The sequence below is a fragment of the Budorcas taxicolor genome, chromosome 13, assembly GCF_023091745.1.
Source record: "Budorcas taxicolor isolate Tak-1 chromosome 13, Takin1.1, whole genome shotgun sequence".
NCBI lineage: Eukaryota > Metazoa > Chordata > Mammalia > Artiodactyla > Bovidae > Budorcas > Budorcas taxicolor.
In genome coordinates this window covers 73140817-73163969 of record NC_068922.1, presented here as the reverse complement: position 1 = coordinate 73163969, position 23153 = coordinate 73140817, and the positions used below count along the sequence as shown (strand labels likewise).

General features: G+C 44.1%; 1 protein-coding gene across 1 annotated transcript; it reads right to left on the bottom strand.

Moving 5' to 3' along the window:
• Positions 1–324: 324 nt before the first annotated feature.
• Positions 325–22164, bottom strand: YWHAB (tyrosine 3-monooxygenase/tryptophan 5-monooxygenase activation protein beta). The gene is made up of 6 exons (XM_052650477.1): positions 22011–22164; positions 7152–7454; positions 4835–4958; positions 3564–3727; positions 2544–2639; positions 325–2254 (listed from the first exon to the last, which is right to left on the bottom strand). The coding sequence occupies exons 2-6, from the start codon at positions 7449–7451 to the stop codon at positions 2198–2200; spliced, it is 741 nt and encodes a 246-aa protein (XP_052506437.1). The 5' UTR covers positions 7452–7454; positions 22011–22164; the 3' UTR covers positions 325–2197.
• Positions 22165–23153: the final 989 nt, after the last annotated feature.

Genomic DNA, 23153 nt, shown 5'->3' with positions numbered 1-23153 from the left:
TTTCTCCAGGGGATCTTCCCAACCCAGGGATCGAACCCAGGTCTCCTGCATTGCAGGTGGATTCTTTACCAGCTGAGCCACCAGGGAAGCCCAAGAACACTAAAGTGGGTAGCCTATCCCTTCTCCGGCAGGTCTTCCTGACCCAGGAATTGAACTGGGGTCTCCAGCACTGGAGGCAGATTCCTTACCAACTGGGTTATCTGGCTCAAAAGGATGAAATGAAGCTGCTGCCTATAGCGAACCAAATAAGCGTGCTCAGAAGTTAGCTAGTTCTGGTGGTGATACAGGTGACGCCACATATCAGTGCATTAGCCAACTAACTGATAAAATTTTTTATTTCACTTTTGAGTTTTTACACTTTTCCTGATTATTCCGTGTAAGGTGGAAACTAGAACTGTTTAAAAGACATACACAAATCTAGTACATCAATAACCGGGGTTTTTTCTTTTTTGCTATACTATTTTCACAACCACGGGTGTGCTTGCTAGGCAATATAACCATCACAGAAGCAAACGTGAGGCAGAATACTGGTGAGGAAAAACAAAGCGAAGAGAGAGAGAGCTACCAGATATACAGACAGGCTCGTTCCACAGTCACTACTGCATTTTCAAGCGGCAAGTATTAACTGCACATTTTTGTTCAGCTAGAAAGGAGAGAGGGTTTTTTTTTTCTTTTTTCCTTTTGGTTTGTTTGAAATCAGTGCATGAATGTTTCTTTTCTTATTTCAGCAGATGGACAAACAGATGGGACACTACGGCTACGTGGAATGTTCGGGGAGGAAGGTGGAGACTGAGACTGCTAGGCCGGGCTATTCCTGACTCTCCCCATCGCAGTGTTCATGCAACTTCCCTGACATGTGTCTGTGAACTTGACGGGATGGGTACCCTTGGGAGAGCTGGTGACAGGTGCTAACAAGCATTATCAGGGTTGGCTGCAATATAAAGAGAAACCATGGATATTTAAAAATACTTTTTGGAGTCAGATCTTGGTGTGACTGAAGAGCAACCACCGAGCTGAGAACTGGAGGAAGACAGCTGAAATGTGGGAAGCTCTTTTCAACTCTGAAGCAAGGCTGGCTCACCAAAGTGCTCGCCAACATCTTTCATCCCCTTGTGGACCCCCTGTCCCTGCCCATCTAATCCTAAACCACGAATAAAAGGCATAGAGAGAGAGAATGCCCAAAGGAAAAAATATAAGGAAGCAAGACAGAAATTTAGAGAATACTAAAGTCAACAGTCATAAAGGACTGTGGGAAAGAATGTTTAGATTTCAAAATTTTAAAGCCCCGAGCTAGGAAGAACCCAAACACTGAGTACTTACTCCTCAAGTGAAAGACAATCTCTGCACAACATTATTCTTAAAGGTATTACCCAGGAAACAGATAAGGCCATTCATAAGATACACGGCTTTTTTTTTTTCGATCTTGAGCTCATGGTTACAGGGAAAACAGATTCCACTACCTAAGCACAAGTTGCCAATCAGTAAACATGCTGCTATAGGGGAAGGGGCTGGAGTCACAGGTGGTCTATGAGCAGTGGACCTTTGCATGCTGTCATAACCCAGTTATCTGCGACCAAGAATGTTCATTTCTGGCTTCGAGTTTCCTTGGAGGAAGACACTGTGGCCATCTGTGGTCACGAACTTTTCAGTGGCAACAAGCCCCAACATACCAAGTGTCTAAAAGCCCTGATCAGAATGGGCAGAATCACTAGAAATTACTGTAAAACTCGAATACCAAGCGAAAGGTGACCCACTCCAGGTCCCAGTGTCACAACAGAATCTATAACTTTCTGTACAGCTTTACAATGGAACTGTATTTCAGGGACAACTGTTTTGAATCAAATTTAACTTTCCAAAAAGCTACACATAATTCAGGTCTATTTTTTTTCTACCAGTAAGAGTTCTGCTAAATTACAAAACCCCATAATCACAGTGTTCAGTTTTTTTTTTTTAAATGAAACACACAGTAATCCTGTCAATGTTAATCAAAATCAAAACTTCAGAATGCCGTGGCATTTATGTGACCAATCTGAATTTTAGATACAAATACCAGCTGTTCATCCCATGGACCATTTTTGCTAGGCTGAGGCTGTGAAACACTGAAAGTCGACGTACGTTTCTTTTTTTTTTTATCGCACAAAGGGATATATGTGGAGGGTACAGAGTGACACTCAAGAGATCGCGAAGCAGGCAGACATTAGTTCTCTCCCTCCCCAGCATCTCCTTCGTCTCCCTGGTTTTCCGACGTCCACAGCTGCAAGAGAAAAACAGAGCCATAAACAAAGTAGGGCTCTGAGAACTCTCCGCGGGGAGGTGGCCCGCTCTGTATCACCTCATCTCAGCTGTTTATAATTCTTCTCATATGACTGCAGACAGTGATGGCAAAGGTCAAAACTTCAGCAGGTGCTTATAACCAATTAAACAAGTTAATTACACCTGCAGGGCACAAATCCTGTCCTGAGTCTCAGGCTACGAGGCAGAGGAACAGGAACAAGCCATAAGCCCCACCCCCCGGAAGCAGGCACGGAATGGGCAGTACTTACAGTGAGATTGTCCCTAAGCAGCTGCATAATCAGGGTGCTGTCTTTGTAAGACTCTTCATTCAGTGTGTCCAATTCAGCAATCGCCTCATCAAATGCCTAAAACAAAGAGCCTTTAGCTAAGATGTCACAGGTTCCTTGGAACTAGGTTAGCCCTGTTTTCCTCCTGCTACCAAGTGACTTATCATTTCTCTTCCTGTACAGTATTCTTGGGGAACCTAGGTTATTGTTACCTTGCTTGCTAGTCATGTCAGTAAACATGTGATACTGGTTTCTAAAGCATCAACCAACCATGACAAAAATTCCTAGCTAAGAACTTTACTGTACTTATCAAGTCAACAAGTATTACTCATTCTAAATGAATTCACATGGTATTTGAATTACCAAAGACATTTCTAGTAATCCCTCCCCCTTTTTCATTAAGAGGAAAAACAAAAGGTTTAGATACAGGAGATAAATGGAGAACAGAAGTTCACATCACTAAATCTGAGCTTCAATTACGTGATGGAACTCTGAGCATTCATTTCACACAGTTTTTACCAATTAAAAAAATGTTCAAGGACTGTGCATATTGAAAGATGACAAAAACACGTAGAAAAGGCAGTTTTCTACCCAAAGGGGACAAGACGTAATTCAGGACACAAAGAAACAAGATCTGACTTCCTTCTCTACACCTCCTGCCATAACTTCCCGCCTCAGTACAAAGACGACACTGTGGAGCAGAGGCCTACAGCCCAGAGCGTGATGAGAGCAACAACGTGCCTCCTCCCTGGGCTGTCTACCACCTCCACCCTCAGAGGGAAACCGATCTCAAATGCCAATCAGCACAGGCGCTGAGAAGTCGTCAAGAAATAATAGTAACTGACTCCATAAAAGATGGAGGCAATACAGATGGTTTCTCCTACCCCCAGAAAAATCTTCAGAGAAGTCCAAAACAATGGGTTACGTTCAGGTAATTTTAAAACAAGGTTCTAGAAAGCATGAGCACTTTTACTATCAGAAACCCCAGAAGGTCTTTCTCACCGTTTTTGCCAGGCTGCAAGCCTTTTCAGGAGAGTTTAGAATCTCATAATAAAAGACGGAGAAATTAAGTGCCAGCCCCAGTCGAATGGGGTGTGTAGGCTGCATTTCTTTCTTACTAATTTCAAATGCTTCTTGGTAAGCCTGCTGGGAGTTCGACACAGTGGCTATAAGAAAGAGAAAAAACATGAAAGGGTGGGTCTTACATAAGGTTGCATTGTACGCTGGATCCACTACCAAATTATTTTGCCAAACTGGGCTGGAGCAAATATGTTATCAAATGCCTCTACTATCCGATTAATAATCATCTGTTTAAAAAAAAAATAATAATCATCTGTTAAACATATACTCTAATCTGAGTACTGTATGAAACGCTTCGAGGGAAAACAAAGACAATGACGACAAAGTCTACAAAAGCAGTTAGGAAATACAGGAATAACCCTGAACAAGATGGAACATGGAAAGCAATGTGCTCTAATGGAAAGACTGTGGACTTCAGAGTCAAGACGCAAAGCTGGAATGAATTCCCAACTCTTAATTGTGTGGTATGGACTGAGTGAAAACCTCTGGGAGTGCTGGTGTCCTCAGAAGAAGAAAAGGACAGACTCCCACCTACACTCCTAGAGTTGTGTGAGGAATAAATGAAACACACAGGAGGCACTTAATAAAGCAGAGCCACGATCACCATTACACTCACACACATATATGACACAAGAAATGCACTTCTCTTTACCTTGGCAGTTTTACTCTATCAAACATTTTAAAGTTTCACATCTAAGACAGCTACCGAACAATCCTTACAATAAAGATCTTTTTAAATGCACTACTGCACCAGACTTTTAATACCCCCATATTTGCCCCTTAGATGTATCTGTCAACGCTATGACCCTGTTCAGGAGCCTCCCAGGTGGCACTGGTAGTAAAGAACCTCCCTGCTAATTAAATATAGGAGACACAAGAGACCCAGGTTGGATCCCTGGGTCAGGAAGATCCCCTGGAGGAGGAAACAGCAACCCACTCTAGTGTTCTTGCCTGAAAAATCCCATGAACAGAGGAGCCTGGCAGGCTACAGTCCGTGGCGTCACCAAGAGTCGGACACGACAGAGCAGCTGAGCACATGTGACCCTGTTTGTCACTGGTCAGCACAATGCAGTGGTTCCTTAAACTCTTGACTACAGACCAAGCAAAAACTCAAAATTACTACGAAGATGGTCTCTGCTACTGGTCAAATTCCTCAAAAAAAGAGAAGAAAGAAAAAAAAAAAAGTTACTTACTTTGTTTATTGTCTCCAGACGCCACCTCAGAAAGATATCTAAAATAATCGCCTTTCATTTTCAAGTAGAACACCTTACTTTCTGGTTGTGTAGCATTGGGAATAAGGTATTTATCCAACAGCTCCTAAAAAATGATCCACATTCTGTTAAGACTCTGGAAATATTACTTACAAGATGTTAAAACTATGTTTGAGATTTGAGATACTACCACTTCTAAATAATTGGGGGGGGGGGGGCGTGATTACAAAATACATGATTTTCATCCAAAGTTTTCAAATAGTTTTTAGCCCAGGTCATAACAGATGCCAGTACCCATTAAAATCCACTTTGACGGTCCAATAAAGGGTTAAAGTACAGCCATACAATGGCATGCTACAGGCATTAAAAATGAGGAGGCAGAACTACACTGATAATGTGGAAAGGCTCTCCAAAAGAAGTCTGAGTGGGGAAAAAGAAAAACGGATAATAAATACCAAGTGAATCCTATTTTAATATTAAAACAGATATATGCACATGCATATAAATACCCAAGGGAAAAATCTAGAAGGATATTTATCAAGATGTTAACAATGGTTCTCTAAGTAATAGTATTAGAAGTGATTTTAAAATTTTCTTATTTATACTCTTCTGCCTTGTGCTTTAAAAAAAAAAATCGTATTAATTCTGTAATTAAAGAAAAAAAAAAATCTTTCCACTTCAGAAGAAAAAGGGTGATAGTAGGGAGAAATTCCAAGAACTAACTTTAGAATCGCTCAGACCTGGGTAAAAAATCCCTCCTCTGCTGCTTACCATCTGTATGACCCTGGACAAAGGACCTGATCGCCCTGATCCTGTTTCCTCAGCTACACAAGGGGAAGCCCAACAGCCATCTCCTAGTGCAGTTACGAGGATAAATGAGCCAATGTTCAGAGTGCTTAACACGCCGCCTGGCACTAGGAAGCACTCCAAAAGTAGCTAAGACTATTATTAATAATAAATTCCTTTAAACATTTATGCTTACAACAAAAGCAGTTGTGAAGGAGTCCACGCTTCGTATACAGAGCAATATTTTCGAAGAGTTGTTTTAGAATGTGGCATCCTGAAAAACTGGTTAAGAGGCAGTAAGTACCATGCTTTTCTTCACATTCTTTCAGATGCTCGTAAAAGCTGGTCTACCGTTCAGGAATTAGGGAACTTTCTTGCCTTGGGAGTGCATGCCATACTTCATCTGAGTACCAGATGTACCTAACATTCGGGAATTAGCGCACCATTAACAAACCCCCAAATGACCGACAGGCAACAAATTTAGCCACGACACTCTTACACCACGAGTCTAACCAAAAAAAGAAAAAAAAATTAAACAGCAGCTTAAAGCAAAAGCTTAGCAGTAAGGGGGACCGAATCAATCAAAGTGAGAGGATGCGGGGGGCGGGGGGCAGTAGTCGTTTTAATCATCTGTGCAGACAGACAGGGTGCGACTCCTTATGGGTTGGACATGAGGAGTCCTGCCTGATGGCTAACAAGCTCTGTACTGGTTTTCAAAAGGTGTCAAGGGCAGTAACTCGGAAAGGCAGCCAGCAGGGGAGGAGGGAGAGCCACAAGTGTGAACTCCTTCTCCCTTCAAAGCAGCCCTCACCATTCATTTTTACCTGATTTCACCTGGAAGAAAGAGAAAGTTCTCAGTGGGCTCAGGACGTGAGGGAAAGACTGTGATCATGATTTGCTACGATATGAGGCCCTCCCACCCCTCCCCAGGTGATGGCTCGAGGGAAAGCAGCGAGGAATCAGTGGTTCAACTCAGGTTCATATGAAATCACGGCAAGGGAAAATCCCCATTCCACTTGTGATTTGCCTTTGGAAAGAAGGCCCAAACTGATGGACAGGGCTAACTTACAAAACTACCACTGTGCAGGGACCAGGGAGCAGCTGAGAGATAGGTCAGCTTTTGGCTCCCCTCTCCCCTCCTGGAGAGGACACCACCGTCAGACTACACAGAGAACAGCCTCTCTGTGGGTGCACCTATCGAAAATGCTGCCTCTCTGCCCTCAATTTCTAAAGAAAAGATGGAGGGATGTTGAGCAAACGTTCCCGTTTTCCAGAGGTCTTTGGAAGAGAGAGGAAAATATCCCACAAGTGATGAGCAACCTCTGATCAGGTTAAGAGCTGAGGGGAAAAAAAAAAAATCACATCGTGTGCTTAAAACTTGGTTGCAAATGGTTTGCGGCTTCCCAGTATATTCAGCCACCTCTCTCTCAAGAGCTGTTTGAGAGGTGGCGTTTGTTCATGAAATAAACGCTATTAGGAGGTGTTCTTTAGAACAGGAACACTGGTCTCTTACCAGCACGTCATTGCAGATGTCCTGCAGCTCGGCCTCGATCTTCTCGCGGTACTCCTTGCCCATCTGCTGCTTCTTCTCATTCCTCTCGGTTTTCTGTTCGATGCTGGAGATGACACGCCAGGATGAACGGCGGGCGCCGACCACATTCTTGTAGGCGACGGACAGCAGGTTTCTCTCCTCGTTGGAAAGCTCGTGCCCCTGCTCCGTGACCGCCTTCATGGCTGCAGCCATGTCATCGTAGCGCTCGGCCTGCTCGGCGAGCTTGGCTTTCTGTACCAGCTCACTTTTATCCATGGTCATTCCCTAAAACGAGAGGGAAAGAGAAAGTGAACATCAGGCTTCGAGGCCCAGGAGGCGCGTATGTGCCAATCTTCTTCCAACCCATCTGGGAGGAAACACAGCTAAATGGGAAAAGTCTATTTCCAAATGCCTCCGCTAATACTTGAGCAGGAGCACCCACCGGGTTAGGAACTTTGCTAAAAAGGTGTTTTTACCTTCACAGCAGTCCTACAGGTAGATCCGTTTCCAACACTCCCTTCCCCCTCCATGAGGTGAAGTGGAGGTTCAGAGGTGCCAGCTGCTGTGTCCAGGGCAGCACAGCCAGGAGAGAGCAGAGAGCCAGAACTCAAACTCACATCTATCTCTCGAGTTGTTTTCCTCCACTTTCCTAATCTGCCTCGTCAATGCCAGAGATGGCTCAATTCTTTAGAAGCTTATGTTAAACACAGCCTTTTCTTCTTTCAAGAAATATCTGGTTTTCACCAAATTTGTTTTTCCCCATACTATAGGGAAAAACACCATGCAATGATTGTTTCATCAACCTTAAAGCAAAAGATAGGACTTTCAGTGTTATATTTGGCAGTGCCCATCAAGTGGTAGGTACCTTAAACATACAAGCCATTTTTATCCCATCTTCTGCAAAGTGCTAACTTTGGTACAAGGACACACTGTCCACGACAGCAGATTTGGCTCAACCTTGCACCAGCTCAGCTACTTACAAGAAACATGACCTTGGTCAAATCACTCAGCTTCTGAGAACTTCCCTTTGCTAACTGGAGAGGAAGAACACTGCCAACTCTCTGGGGGCCGCTGTGAGGCGCAAGTGGCCTCATCTGTGTGAAGGCACCGTGGAAAGCCCAGGGCAGCGGTTCCCAACCTTTCTGGCACCAGGAACTGATTTCGTGGAAGACAATTTTTCCACCAACCAGGGGTGGGGGTGGGATGGTTTCAAGATGATTCAAGCACATTACACTTATCATGCACTTTATATCTAACCTGACGCCACCGCTGATCTGACAGGACGTCCCAGTCCATGGCCTGGAGGTCAGGGACCCCTGGTCGAGAACATTATATACAAATACCAGGCACTGACTCTGTACACGGTACAGACTGCGAGAGACCTGGGTGTATTCACCAAGACGCACAGCAACAGAGCTGTGAACCGTAATTGAGTTTGTTTAAACGTTTTCCTGAAACAGACAAAAATCTTGGTGATTTCAGCTTTTCATTTTCTCAAACCCTCTATACAGCAATCAGTGAATACCTCTTAAAATGATTCACCTCACCTCAGTCAATTCCCAACTATACTAATCACCATTACGGGAATTCCCTGGGGGCCCAGTGGTTAGGACTCTGCTCTCTCATTGCCAAGGGCGTGGATTTGATCCCTGCTTGGGGAACTAAGATCCCACTAGCCTCAAGGCAAGGCCAAAAAACAAAAACCACAAGGCAAAAATAGCTACCATTAATATAATGCAATAATTTCTGGATAACATGTAGCTAAAAAAAATATTTATTAACCAGTAAGAGATAGTTTTATGCACTGCTGGTTTAAATCTCCATTGTATTCACCTATTCCACAGTGTTAAAATACACTAATATCTTGAGGTGGAAAAAAAATAAAATACTACTTATAGTATTTTATTTTATAACAGTAGTGGGAATACCAGTGTTTTTTTAAACAAATGCTCTCATTACTTTATACATCATATCACAATTTAAGACTCTGGTTTTGCCTTCACAGCCATTTCTGTATTTTCAAGAGAGAAATTCTACAGACAAGACTCTACCACATGAAAAGGTCTTATTAAATGAAGGACAATTCTAAGATACATCCTAAATCTAGACAATTTAGAAAGAGTTGGTGCTCCAGTTCAGCACTGTGAGTTTTCTCCCCACTTCTTTTTATCTAAGTCATATTAAGAGTTGTGTCCTATGTAAGGCTTGCTGACTCAAATCTTACACTCTAAGACAAGTCTCACCTTGACCTGTCTGACATCTTCACCCACATCACTAGAATAAGCCTACAGCAGAGATAACAATTCATCTGCTCACCTACATCTCCCAGAAACCCCCCTGTACTTAGGAGGGGTCATATGGTTCATTCTGTTCAGTAAGGATAAATGTTGAAACTGCAAAAGGGCCACGCGAGGCTCTCTTCTCTTACAGCAGCCATGTCACTTAGATGGTGCTGTCACAAAACAGCAGTTTCTACAGCCTGAGTCCCCGAGTGACTGAGTAGTGCAGAGACTCCTGCAGGCCCACAGTGGACACGCAGGGTGAGAAGGAAACACACCCTTGTTGGCTGAAGCCATTTAGACACTGGGACTGTTTGTTACAGCAACAAACAGTCTGCTCTGATACACGTGCATCACAGGTACACTAGTCATCCTCTTAAAATTACATACTTTCTCCATATAGCTTTCTTGATCATGACATCTTTCTGATCAGGATACTATCTTTACCATTAGACAACCCTACTTCATGGTCCCTAAAGGTAAGAGGCAGAGGGAAGCCAACTTTTAATAAACTTTTAAGAAATTTTCCAGTCTGTAGACTAATTCAGAGTTAGAAGTTACTTAGTACATAAACAGCACCTGTGCAACTCTACCCAGGAACAATTCCAATTAATAAACAGTCCTGGCCAAAGCCAATTCAAAGTGGAGCCATCCCATGGAGTTATCACAAAAGAGTGATTAAAAAAATACAATTAGTACTGCTAAAGGATACTGTGAAACTCTTTGGCCTACTAGGCTCCTCAATTAAGGTCCCCTCACCACCCCCTTCTCCTCCCAAACATTAAAAGTTCAACCATACCTCTCCAAAGAATCCTGACTACTCCCGGAGACCTCCCAAATGTACACGCCCTATTTCTCAAAATAAAATGTGGCCTTTTTGGTTTGGAGTCGACTATTTCAGGCTTCTTTGGGATCCCTGCAAGAGCTCTTAGAGATGGAGAACCATTATGATACGGTAAAATTGAATGCATGCCTTAAAAAATGTATCCATCTATTTAAAAATTTCTTACCTACAACCCCTGCCCCCAACTTACAACAAACAAAATCCATAGCTAAATGTCTGATGCCTACTGCTTACATAACTTGTGCTTATATAACAAGGATTTTGAAGCAGCTAGACCAATTTCAACAGGAAATGGGTTACACAACACCAGCAGTTTGGAGGAAGGCAGCAGACAAGGGAGGAATGAAATTGTCCCTATCTGCGCATCCTAATAAACCTCCTATACCCATCGTCTTTCCCTAGTCCCACTGCCTTCAGTCTCCCATTTTCTTTAACTCCCTTCATATCTGCTATCAGATCCATTTTAAAGCTCTGATCAAGTCACTCTGTGCTCAAAATTCTTTAAAGTTCCCAACTACTGCCAGTAAAGTCAGACTTCCTCCCTTGTCAGTGTAGGCTTTCCAAGCTATCTTCCCAGACTTTTGCCCTAACAGGCCTTCTACACAGTAGGTGCTTCCGTCACAATGCTTTTCTTCCGCATGCTCTTTGGTCTTTGCTCATCCAGCACTCCCTCTACCTGGAATAGCCTTTCCCATTTATTCTGCATTTAAAATTCTTCAGAGCATGGCTCAAAGGACACTCCCTCCATGAAACCTTTCTTAAGCTGCTTAACCTAAGCTGTCTAATAAGACTGCCCAGGCCACATGTTAAAACTGTACTGTTTTGGATATATGGAGTTAATTTTTTTTATTACCAAAATTAATTTCATCTTTCCCCCTCACATTTTAAAGGTAGCTACCAGAGTAATTTTAAACTACATGGGACTCACATTCTATGTCTATTGGACAGCACGGCTCTAAGCTGAAAACAGTCTCACAAAGCGTTTCATCCACACTTCTCTTTAATGTCTTATCGCGTTTCTTCGGTACTAAAATTATTTGTCTACATCCCTTAAGTCCCCTCCCACACTACAAACCCCTTTAGGGCACATCACCCACAGCACCTTGTGGAGAATCGGCATGAACGAGTTTTCACTGAATGAACAAACAGATCCTAAAACGGCAAATCTGGTAGAGTTCTGTCTCTTCTCAAGTAATTCAAAGCACCTATTCTTCACAAGCACATTAGATCCTCATTAATCCATACCTCACTCCATACGCTTCTGACTCCAAAACCCCCTCAGTCATGCCCTGACTCTCACTCAGGAACTTCTGATGACTCTCTCTCTTCTCTACTCCATCCAGCCGGAATTCTTACCTGGCTTGCAAAGTCCTCCATAACTTGGATCCTCTGTACCTGTTTTTCATCCACTGTTCTCCAACATGTACCTTTCTCGCAGGCTGGACATCACCAAATACCCTTAAATGTCAGGCTTAAACATGTCTGAAATTACTTCTGTAGTTCCCTATTTACTTCCTGCTGAGGCAAACTCTATCCATCCATGTAGGCCTTCAAAGCCTTCTCTGACTACCCTAGTCCCCACTGATCTACCCAGACTATGAATTCAAATACACTGTAGCCTCTTACACAGTCCACGCTTCTCTAGGCCTCCGTTCTATACGTTCTACGGTCCAGGTGATGAGTGGTGGACCACGTACAGTGTGTCACGTATATGTCTTCCGAAAGAAAGCTTTGCATTTCTTTCTCATCTAATGCCTAAAACTCTGCCAAGAACAAAAATAATACTCAAGTATCTGTGAATTTTTTCAGCAAGTCATTACTGGGAGGCTACTTGTATGTGGTGTGAAAAGAGGCCTCTGTGTGAGAGCAGGGGCTGACACATGGCCTTGTCAGTTCAATTCAGTTTCTCAGTCGTGTCCGTCTCTGCGACCCCATGGACTGCAGCACACCAGGCTTCCCTGTCCTTCACCAACTCCTGGCGCAAAACTCCTGGAGCTTGCTCAAACTCATGTCCATCGAATCGGTGATGCCATCCAACCATCTCCTTCTCTGTCATCCCCTTCTCCTGCCTTCAATCTTTCCCAGCATTGGCAGCTTTTCCAGTAAGGCTGTTCTTCACATCAGGTGGCCAAACTACCGGAGCTTCAGCATCAATCCTTCCAATGAATATTCAGGACTGATTTCCTTTAGGATTGACTAGGTTTGATCTCCTTGCCGTCCAAGGGACTCTCAAGAATCTTTTCCAACACCAAAATTCAAAAGCATCAATTCTTCGGTGCTCAGCTTTCTTTATGGTCCAATTCTTACATCCATACATGACTATTGGAAAAAACATAACTTTGCCTAGATGGACCTTTGTCGGCGAAGTAATGTCTCTGCGTTTTACTATGCTATCTAAGTTGGTCATAGCTTTTCTTCCAAGGAGCAAGGATCTTTTAACTTCACGGCTGCAGTCACCATCTACAGTGATTTTGGAGCCCAAGAAAATAAAGTCTGTCACTGTTTCTGTTGTTTCCCCATCTATCTGCCATGAAGTGATGGGACCAGATGCCATACCTTAGTTTTTTGAATTTGAGTTTTAAGCCAACTTTTTCACTCTCCTCTTTCCCTTTAATCAAGAGACTCTTTAGTTTCTCTTCACTTTCTGCCTTAAGGGTGGTGTCATCCACATATCTGAGGTTATTGATATTTCTCCCAGCAATTCTGATTCCACCTTGTGTTTCATCCAGCCCAGCGTTTCACATGATGTACTCTGCAAATAAGTTAAATAAGCAGGGTGATGCTTCCTAAGGTGCATTCCAGTGAGTGATCACACCATCATGGTTATCTTGGTCATTAAGATCTTTTTTGTACAGTTCTTCTGTGTATTCTTGCCACCTCTTCTTAATACCTTCTGCTTCTGTTAGGTCCATACCATTTCTGTCCCTTATTGTGCCCATCTCTGAATGAAATGTACATGGCCTTGTCAGCTCAGTCAAACTCAGCCTTCCAATTCCTGAACTGTTGCCCTAAGAGCAGCTTCCTCGGTGCGGAACAGCTATGCCCGTGAAAAAGACGGACGAGGAATTAAATAAATGTGGAAATCTTTTTAAAAAAGTACACAGGGCAAAACAAATTGGAAGCAGTGTGATTCCTCTAATAGTATCAATACATCACCATTGGCCCACAAATGTGAGCCTGGAATTAAAAAAAAGAAAAATAAAGGAGCCATGAGAAGGAAAAACAAGTCTAGATTAATCTTGTACAGGAAGAGAGTATGTTACGATGTTCACATTCCTAGATAAGACTCCACCCTTCAATGTCCTGAAAAATGGGACACACTCCTTAACTGTGACACTTTCATTCATTAGTTCCTGATTCCCTTAGGAGGTGCCAGTCAAAGTGAAGTGCAGTTGCGCAGTCCTGTCTGACTCTTTGTGACCCCATGGACTGTAGCCCACCAGGCTCCTCCATCCATGGAATTTTCCAGGCAAGAGTACTGGAGTGGGGTGCCACTTCTTTCTCCAGAGGATCTTCCCAACCCAGGGATCAAACCCGGGTCTCCCGCATTGCAGGCAGATGCTTTACCGTCTGAGCCACCAGGGAATCCCAGGTGCCAGTAGTCATGGTTTATGTATCAGGACCTACCACTCCCCTGTTGAGACTTTTGAATCAAGGACCCACCAAGGAAAACACTAGCAAGAGAGCCTTTATTTGCTCCTAAAAAGCCTTGAATGACCACAGTCTCCTCATCAGGCCTGCCTGGCACTAAAGCAGAGTCAAGACACCAGAGTGGACAGAGGAAGCCGCTGACACATGTCAGAGCAGAGGTCTCAAGCACAGGTTTCCCCATCTCTTCTCAGCCACTGCAGGCTGCATTTTAGAGGACTGGGGAGCACTGGCTGATTAAACCAGCAACTGCTTAGTGAAGAAGGGGAAACTGTCTTACGTAGCCAACAGAGGAATGGCTAAAAAGACACAGTTGGTACAAGATTACATGGCCATCAAAAGGGATTTCATGTCATAGATTTGTTAAAGAGGTGTAAGGGGGGGGGGGGTGAGTTTACAACAGTCTTCCATTTTGTAAAATGTCCCCTAAAGAATATTATGAAGAATAATTCTAAAGGTGCCCATGAAACAACAGGATTTCCCTCGAATAAATGAAAACCTACATAGTAAATGCTGAAACAAAAGTATAAATGAATCAACCTAGCCCTTCTATCTGGATTCTTTGCTTAAGGGACATTTTTTTTTAAGCCTGGGTCAGAATCCTGAGAAGTCATTTTCCAGTGGCCAGAAGGAGACATCCAAGAATAAGAAAGGAAAAAAAATTAAAAACGACTATTCACTGCTAATAAAAAAAAAAGCACTGCAAAGGACCTTATGGAATGTGGGTTTTAGAAGTATTAGCTTTCAGCTATGTTTTGTTTTCAAGGAAAAGAAAATGCCCAATTCTAGAATTCTGAGTTTTTGAGTTTAGCAATTTGCTAGAAATTTAAAATGAGGATTCCATTATCAGGTGTCAGGATTACCGAGGGCTTCCCTGATGGCTCAGCTGGTAAAGAATCCGCCTGCAATGTGGGAGACCTGCGTTCGATCCGTGGGTTGGAAAGATCCCTTAGAGAAGAGAAAGGCTACCCACTCCAGTATTCTGGCCTGGAGAGCAGGACGTGAGTGAACGACTTTCACTTCACAGGATTACCGAAGTTCCAGCATTAAAACCCATGTGAATGGGATCTGTTTCTAGCAAAGCCCTACACACAACACATCTGGGCTTCTAAAGAGAAATCAGGTGACTTTAAAATTAATGTCTCTGAATCTCAGTTTTCTCACATGTTAAAAGGAAACATTAATAGCTATCAAAAAAGACCATGTACATAAAAATGCCTAGACAGCGCTGGCCAAAGTGGAGGCTCATAAATAGGCCTACACTCTTAAAGTTACTTCACAAAAACATAATGTACTTAAGTTAGTATGTGTTGCAATAACTGCAAATGAAAAAAGAAAAAAACTACCAGTATTTCCAAGAACTCTTTTTCAGAGTTCAGTATAGTATGGTTCTCCCCTCCGAGAGCTGAAACTCCCAGGGTAGAACATGAGAAGGGCGCACACAAGCATCTCCTTGAAGAAGCAACCAGGTAGAAAGGGAGGAGGTTTAGCTGTAAAGAGGCTGGGTCCTTCCTGGATGGGTTGGAGGGGTTCTGAGAGAAAAAGAGGGCTCTAGGCAGAGACAAGAAACACAGATGTACGAATAAAATGCATTTGTTTCTAGATGCAAAAGAAATCACAGGCCAAAGTAGAGAGGAAATGAGAAAAGGTAGAATCTGGAGATCCCAGCATCACTGACGCAAAGGACACAAATCTGAGTAAACTCCGGGAGAGAGTGGAGGACAGGAAAGCCTGGTGTGCTGCAGTCCATGGGGTCATGAAGAGTTGGACCTGACTTAGCAACTGAACAACAAAGAAATTTGGAGAGGAAGCTGACAGGAGCACCCTAAAAATCTATGCTAGAAGGTTCCATGGGGTAAGGAACTGACAGTAAATTCTGAATAGCATTCACTGACGTACCATCCCAGACACAGCATCCACAGCACCATTAACTCAAACTCACAGTTCTGGAGTCACGGCTGGAGGAGAAACAGATGCCAGGTGACTGTGGGAGGGACTGAGAACGCCAGCGGGCCCAGGTGTTTGGTGGGTGTTACCCAGAAAAAAAATGAAGTGCTCCTGGCTCTTAAAGAATTTTAACTGCTCACTGAAAAACACCCGCTCTAAAAACAGGTCTGTGTGCCATTCTACACACAAAATTCTGAGTACTGTAACAAATTTAACTCCATTCACATGCTTACAGGCTCTTTGTTAGAAAATGAAACACAACTGCTGGGCATACACACCAAGGAAACCAGAACTGAAAGAGACATGTGTACCCCAATGTTCATCGCAGCACTGTTTATAATAGCCAGGACATGGAAACAACCTAGATGTCCATCAGCAGACGAATGGATAAGAAACCTGTAGTACATATACACAATGGAGTATTACTCAGCCATTAAAAAGAATCCATTTGAATCAGTTCTAATGAGATGGATGAAACTGGAGCCGATTATACAGTGAAGTAAGCCAGAAAGAAAAACACCAATACAGTATACTAACACATATATATGGAATTTAGAAAGATGGTAATGATGACCCTGTATGCGAGACAGCAAAAGAGACACAGGTGTGTAGAGCGGACTTTTGGACTCTGAGGGAGAGAGAGAGGGTGGGATGATTTGGGAAAATGGCACTGAAACATGTATACTATCATGTAAGAAACGAATCGCCAGTCTATGTTCGATGCAGGATACAGGATGCTTGGGGCTGGTACACGGGGATGATCCAGAGATGATATGGGGTGGGAGGTGGGTTCATGTTTGGGAACTCGTGTACACCTGTGGCAGATTCATGTCAATGTATGGCAAAACCAATACAGTATTGTAAAGTAAAACAAAGTAAAAATAAAAATTTATTTAAAAAAAAAAAGAAAATGAAACACAGCATGTCTAAAATACAAAGGCAATAGCTCTGATATCCAGCCAACACTGAATTATGAAGAGAAATATCACTTCTATTTCAAAATTTGTTCCTTCTTTCATATCAGTTGTTGAATATCACTGCTAATTATGTCCAATTAGCCAGAATCAAACTTAAAACCAATCAAGGTGTTATACCAAGGTCATACAATGTGAATCAATAGCAGACAGGACAATAAACTGATCTCTCAGCTTGAAGTGATCAATAAGATAGAATAAAATTTTTTTAATGTGCTAATTCTGATTCAGAAAGATAACCAATTGGTCAACCATGTGAATAGGGTTCAAAAGCTCTGGGCCCACCAACACAATAGAACAACACAGTCCAATTTACCAGTTCCAACTCCATAGGTCACCTGACCTCTGTGAAGTCTGTTTTCTCATGCATAAAATAAGCAAATCTACCTTAGAGGGTTCTTGTAAGGGGTAAATTAGTTCACAATGCAAAACATTTAGCAGAGTCTCCGTAAGCACTAAAATGGCAGCAACAGTATATTCCACACAGAAGTCAAGAAATGGTCAGCCAGTGAAGGGACACTTACTTACACACCTCATTTCTCTTCAATCCATTTGGCTTTCTTTAAGACTTTTAAGAGGAAGGTACATGTTAACTTACCCATGCCTCCTTCTAAGATAGCATTTATCAGAATCTAGAGAAATGTCTTTGTTGGCTCCCACACTGGGCCGTGAGCTTAAGATGGGAATCCAGACTTCCATCTCTGGGCGCCCAACACGTGGCATGATGCCTGGCACGATGCATGTGAAACTATCTGACCAACTGATGCAGCTTTTTAAAGAAGTGAACAAGGCTGCTATTTCCTATGTGGAGAGAGGTAAGCAGACCACATATGGCTTATAAAATACAGAGTACATTTATATGCTGTCTTAAGAGTGCTCTTTGAAAAGAGCCATCTCAGCTCCAACCAGGAGACCACAGTACACTTTCTGACCAATCATTTCTCAGGTACCCCTTGTTCTATTTATAGGTTCAAACTGAGTTCCAAAAGCCCTTTGACTCCTCTCTTCAGAAGTCCAAACGATTAGCTATACAAAAAGCCACACCAGCTTATTAGTAAATAATAACAAAATATCCCTCATTTATGGTCTGCCTCAATGTGCAAAACAGGGGGTTGTATCAACTCCTTTCATCTCAAGTATCCTAAGGGGCAGGCGTCACCATCCCAGCAACCTGTCCAGGGTCCCCCAGGTGTACTTGGCACATGCTCTTTCCTCTGTGTAGCACCTTCTCCTAAAGATCAGTTATGACTCTGAATGATTACTGAACGAAAAGAGAGAAAGAACACTTTTTCAACGAACCACACAAAGTTATCAGTGAGGTCTGAGAACTGGCCTTAATTTATGTAGCTTTAAAAATAAAAATCAAACTAGCAGTTCAAACAGCATAGGCCAAAAGCTCATCAGGCTTTAAGGTGAGGTTTGTGGGCAAACAGTAACAAATGGCAAGGACTCACTTCGACTTTATTGTCTCCTCCAACCTCTGCCCAGGTCAAGGCTATTCAGAAATAACTTTTTATTGTTGGGTCTCTTAGGGAAAACAATAAAATAAACTAACCAGTACAGGAAAAAACTTACATAACAGAGGGCTGGCCAGATTATTAAAAAGTCACCTTACTAACCTACAGTCTGCTAGAAATGCCTTCATCTTGAGGCCATCAATCAATTTCATCTCATTGTAACAGAAACACATAATTATGCTTATGTTAGAAAATCTTTTAGCAGAGAAAGCAGAAGAATGGCTGACTTTCAACATAACACATGACAAAACAGAAAGTACTTTCGTCCATTTTTCCCCCCTACGTAGTCTCTTCAGACAAATTCCCTCAGAATCTAGCTGTCAGTTTCTCCATCATGACAGAGAAGACTAGAACCTATCTGTGGGGAGACCAAGATGGTTCTAAAACTTAAAAATTGCTATTATACAACCAATTTCTTGCCTCCTAGCTAGTGAGAATTGTCACCTCTCTCGAGAAAAAAATAGGAACCTAGGAACTTAAATTCCCTTTACAAGTAAATTTTAGTTCATTCTCTAAGGTACCCTCATTTAAAGGAAAACGTCTTAGTTTGATGCCACTGAAGGAGCCGGCAGCATAAAACGATGTTCTAACTTAGAATTCTTTCTCTACTTATGGATATATATTAATAGATATCTGGTCCTGACCAAATTCTATTAGAACCACCTAGGATTGGATAAATCAGTATGCCATAAAGTGATTGATGAATTTTCTCCCTAGTATCAAGCAAATACTAGAAAAACTGGATTTTTCAGAAGCTTCTTTCCTAAAGCACACCAGCAGTTATCTTCCCTGCATTCCACAATAAATCTACTCCCCCCACCCCGCAATAAACTATATTTCCAAAAGTAGCTAAAATTCTCCTCCAAACGTTTACTTGAAGAAGATACATGTAAAGAAAAATTAACTACTACATGGTGTTCACATGAAAGATATACATGTGCTGTTTCTACCACAAGTAGAAATCTATCATTAGAGTCAGACTGCCTGGGTTTGATTCCTGGCTCTGGCACTGACCCAGTGCTGCGTGTGCGTATGCCTCCAGGAAAATTATTTAACTTCTCTGTGCCTCAGTTTCCTCAACTAAAAAGGGGCTAGCAGTACTTACCTGTCATAGATTGTTATGAAGACTTAGTTAATACGTGTAGAGTGCTCAGAACAAAGCTTGGCACATATAAATAACAGCTATCATTATTATTACAGCTTGATACCACCTCATCAGTTGATGAATAAACATTGGATGGACTCTCTATGTGCCTATGCATTATAGCACATATGCATGTGTCTTATCTATATATATGTATACTCACGAATATAGTCAAATAACATTTATTAAACATCAGGTAGATTTACACCCTTATTTTAATTACTGAGTTTGTCACAATAATACATCAAAGACTACTACCATGTGCACTGACCAATGAGAAAATTGGTCCACAATGCAGTTCCATAATACCATACCAGTTTTTTTTTTTTTAAAGCAACATGTATACAAAGTAACATTGGGTCTCATAAGAATGCAACCAAGGGGGGAAAAGCCCTTAACAGTGAACTCTGTGATTAAAACACAAAAGCTTATATTTAACAGTTTACAGTTTGTAAAAAGGTCTCTTGACAAGCCTGGAGATAGAGAAACCAGGAACCAGAGATTAAGCAGAACACTGAAGACCACACAACTAGAAAATGCTGCAAGCAAGGGTGGAATCGAATTTACCTGACTCCGAGTCCAGTGCTCCTTCTGCTTCCACACCCACAGCCAAATGGGTAAAATACACTTTTTGCAGTGGCCCAAATCTCTGGAGACTCTGCCTCAAGAACTAGCATTATGGGAATGTGCTCAGCCTGGCTCTCTGGAGGCTGCCTCCCCAATCTATAGAGCTCTGATTCTAAAATGGCTCCAACCTAACACAAGCACTGCCTGATGGGAAATGTACAGAAGATTATAGGGTAGGAGCCACACTCCTGGGACTGACAGGCCATAAATATTTGCTACTGATGAACCGAGGATATTCAACTTGGAAACCAGGTGTGTGGTCTAGGCCAAATCATCTCCTTTCTCTGAAGGATTTCATCTGTAAGACAGGTGAAGGGTTTCTTATCTCACTGAAAGGAGGTAACAGGGAAACAGTTCAGCAGTGGCTACTGGATTAGCTTTCCACCATGAAGATCACCTGTAAAATTCTAACTTGGGTCCAGCACAATGCCAGGTTTCATGCTCACCATGTGTGCTAAAAATGAGGGCTCAGGCAACTGACACATTCCTAAAGAAGAAATGGAGTGCCCTGGAAGCAGTCAAGAAGGAAATAACCAAGAATCAAGAACACATATTAATGCATAAATTTCTAACATGAAAAGGCAAAAAGCAGATTACCCACGTGTCTCGTTCTGTAAGCTGCGTGTGTGTGTGGTTTCATATGAACAATTGAGATAGAGTGAGAAATACACACAATTTTTCATATTCTTCCAAGTGCTTCATCTTTCTGTTCTGGCTCCTGTGGCCGCCTGATGTTCTATGTTCATAATAGAATCTTGCCAAATCCTCTCTCCCACACAGGGCAAGTAAAATCAGAACCTGATGCGATCTAGCCTTACTAAAGGGAAAAGCAGTGATGGCAAGGACAAGAGACAAAAATTGTACAGAAAGGTTGGCAACCTGTCTTACCAATACTGCCACCTTTCAAAGCCCCATTACACGCAGAGTTCTCCATTTGCAATAGACAAAGATGGACTCATTCTGTGCAGAAAAGGGTCTTAATTACTCCCACCCCTTCGCCACCACCAGGGAGGCCACCAGGCAAATTTCAGTCCTAAAGCCGTGTTAACACACAGTATGGGGAATTTGGGGCGAGGACACAATGACTCTGGCATTAAATGACGGTAAATGCCGTTGGGAAAATATTCCAATTCTGAGCCTCAGACATTTTATTTTTTTCCTGGGGATCCGGCCTGACTCAGTAACCAGTTCCAACAAATGCATTTTCTTGATACAAATCTCAACCCTGTGCCTCCTAGGGAATCTCGGGTCCTGCCAGGCTCCCAAACCAGCGAATGATGATGAAACGGCTTTACTGCAAAGTGGGAGGGGGGTTTTCCCTTTGCTCTCTCCCAAGGTTAAACCTGTTACCCATCCCGGGGGGCGGGGGGTGCAGGTAACGAACAGAGGAATTGGGCCTGAAAGCTCGCCTGCATTTGGTTACATTTTCATTTTTGAAAACCGGAAAGCGAGGAACGAGGGTGACCGAGCTGAAAGGGTAGGATCTGGCCGCTCAAGGTGCAGGGAAAGGTCGCGCGGGGATCAAGGCTGGGTCGTGAGGAAGAGTCGGGAGTCCGCGGCTCCTCGTCCCTTCCCGCTTGGTGTGGGGAGCCGCACCCCGCCCGCCGGGCAGGGCCGCGGGCGGCGAGAGTGGCCCGGGCCTCTCCCAGAACGACGGGCCCGGCCCCGGAAACAGGGAGGGGCCGCGGTGAGGCAGAGCCCGCGCCGCGGGCGGCCTCGCGGGGCCGAGAAGGCCGCGCGCCGCCGCCCCCGAAGCCCACCCGGGAGGTCGCCCTCGCCGCCGCCGCCGCCGCTGCCAGTGATGGGGGAGCCGTGGGCTCGGGCCCCTGGGGGCCTCGGGCGGACCCCGCGCCGCACTCACCGTGGGAGGACTGCAGGGGGCAGAGAACCTTGCGAGCAGAGCTCCGGGCGCAGTGACCGCTTCCTCCCCAATCCCACTCCTCCGGCGGCGGCGGCGGCTGCAGAGGCGGCGGCGGCAGCTACCCCGGCTCCGGAATCGGCGGCTGCGGCGGCTCCACTTCCGCTCCGGTCACCACTTCCGCTCCGGCTCGAGCCCCGCCCCTGCGCCGCCTCTTCATTGGGCGAGCGGGGCACGGGGTCGCCCCGGCCGCCCAAGAGGGGCGCCGCCCGAAGGAGGAGGGAGGAGAGCGGAGGGCAGGGGTGCCGCGGCCGGGGCGGGGCGCGGCGGGGGTCTGGCCCGGGAGCCCGGAGGAGGCGGGCTTGGCGGGGGTACGGAAATGGAGGGGGGAGCGGAAGAAGGAGGTGGGCGGAGTGCAGGCGGGGCTGAGAGGGCTCTAGAAAGGGGCTGTGTGGAAACTGGGGGCACTGGGCGAGGCTTGTGGCTGGGCGGGCCTGAGGCTTAGGCTCGGAGCTCGCCGGGGCCAGGCCCAGTGTCCGAGGTCGTTGGTTCCCACCCCTCCCCGAAAGGAGTCGTCACGGGATCGGAGGTGCAAGTCAGCCCCCTATTGCTGCGTGCTCTGGAAATACTAGATTTAGGGAAGGACTGCAATTGCTCATCCATAGGGTTTTCTTTAGTCCTCCCTTCCGTCCTTCAAGGTACGTCATTTTATGGACTAAGGAAACCGGGAATCAGACTGCCGATGATCGCTCAGTGGTGTCCGACTCTTTGCGACCCCACAGGCTGTACATACAGCCCATGGAATTCTCCAGGCCAGAATACTGGAGTGGGTAGCCTTTCCCTTCTCCAGGGGATCTTCCTGACCCAGGAACAGGGTCTCCTGTATTGCAGGCAGATTCTTTACCAACTGAGCTATCAGGGATTCCCGAATACTCTCTACTCAAGATCTTAAAGGAAGTTTAACGAAAGGAACCAGGCCTTCTCTGCCTCCGACTCCTCATGACTGCTCTCACCCTTTATCAACATTAAGCTCTTCCCAAAATGCCTCACCTCTACTCCCCCCACCCCACCCCACCCCCATCATTCATTCTTTCAGCAAATACTTATTAAGCAGGCTTTATGTTGGATGTTGGAAACAAAGCAAGA

Bases quoted from the DNA above. Each gene is read 5' to 3' on its own strand.
- YWHAB (XM_052650477.1), bottom strand. From the start codon at position 7,451: ATGACCATGGATAAAAGTGAGCTGGTACAGAAAGCCAAGCTCGCCGAG. The intron at 3,728-4,834 runs GTAAGTAACTTT...TCTTTCTTATAG, and splicing joins GTCTGGAGACAATAAACAAA to CCACTGTGTCGAACTCCCAG. The intron at 2,640-3,563 runs GTGAGAAAGACC...TCTTTGTTTTAG, and splicing joins CTTGCAGCCTGGCAAAAACG to GCATTTGATGAGGCGATTGC.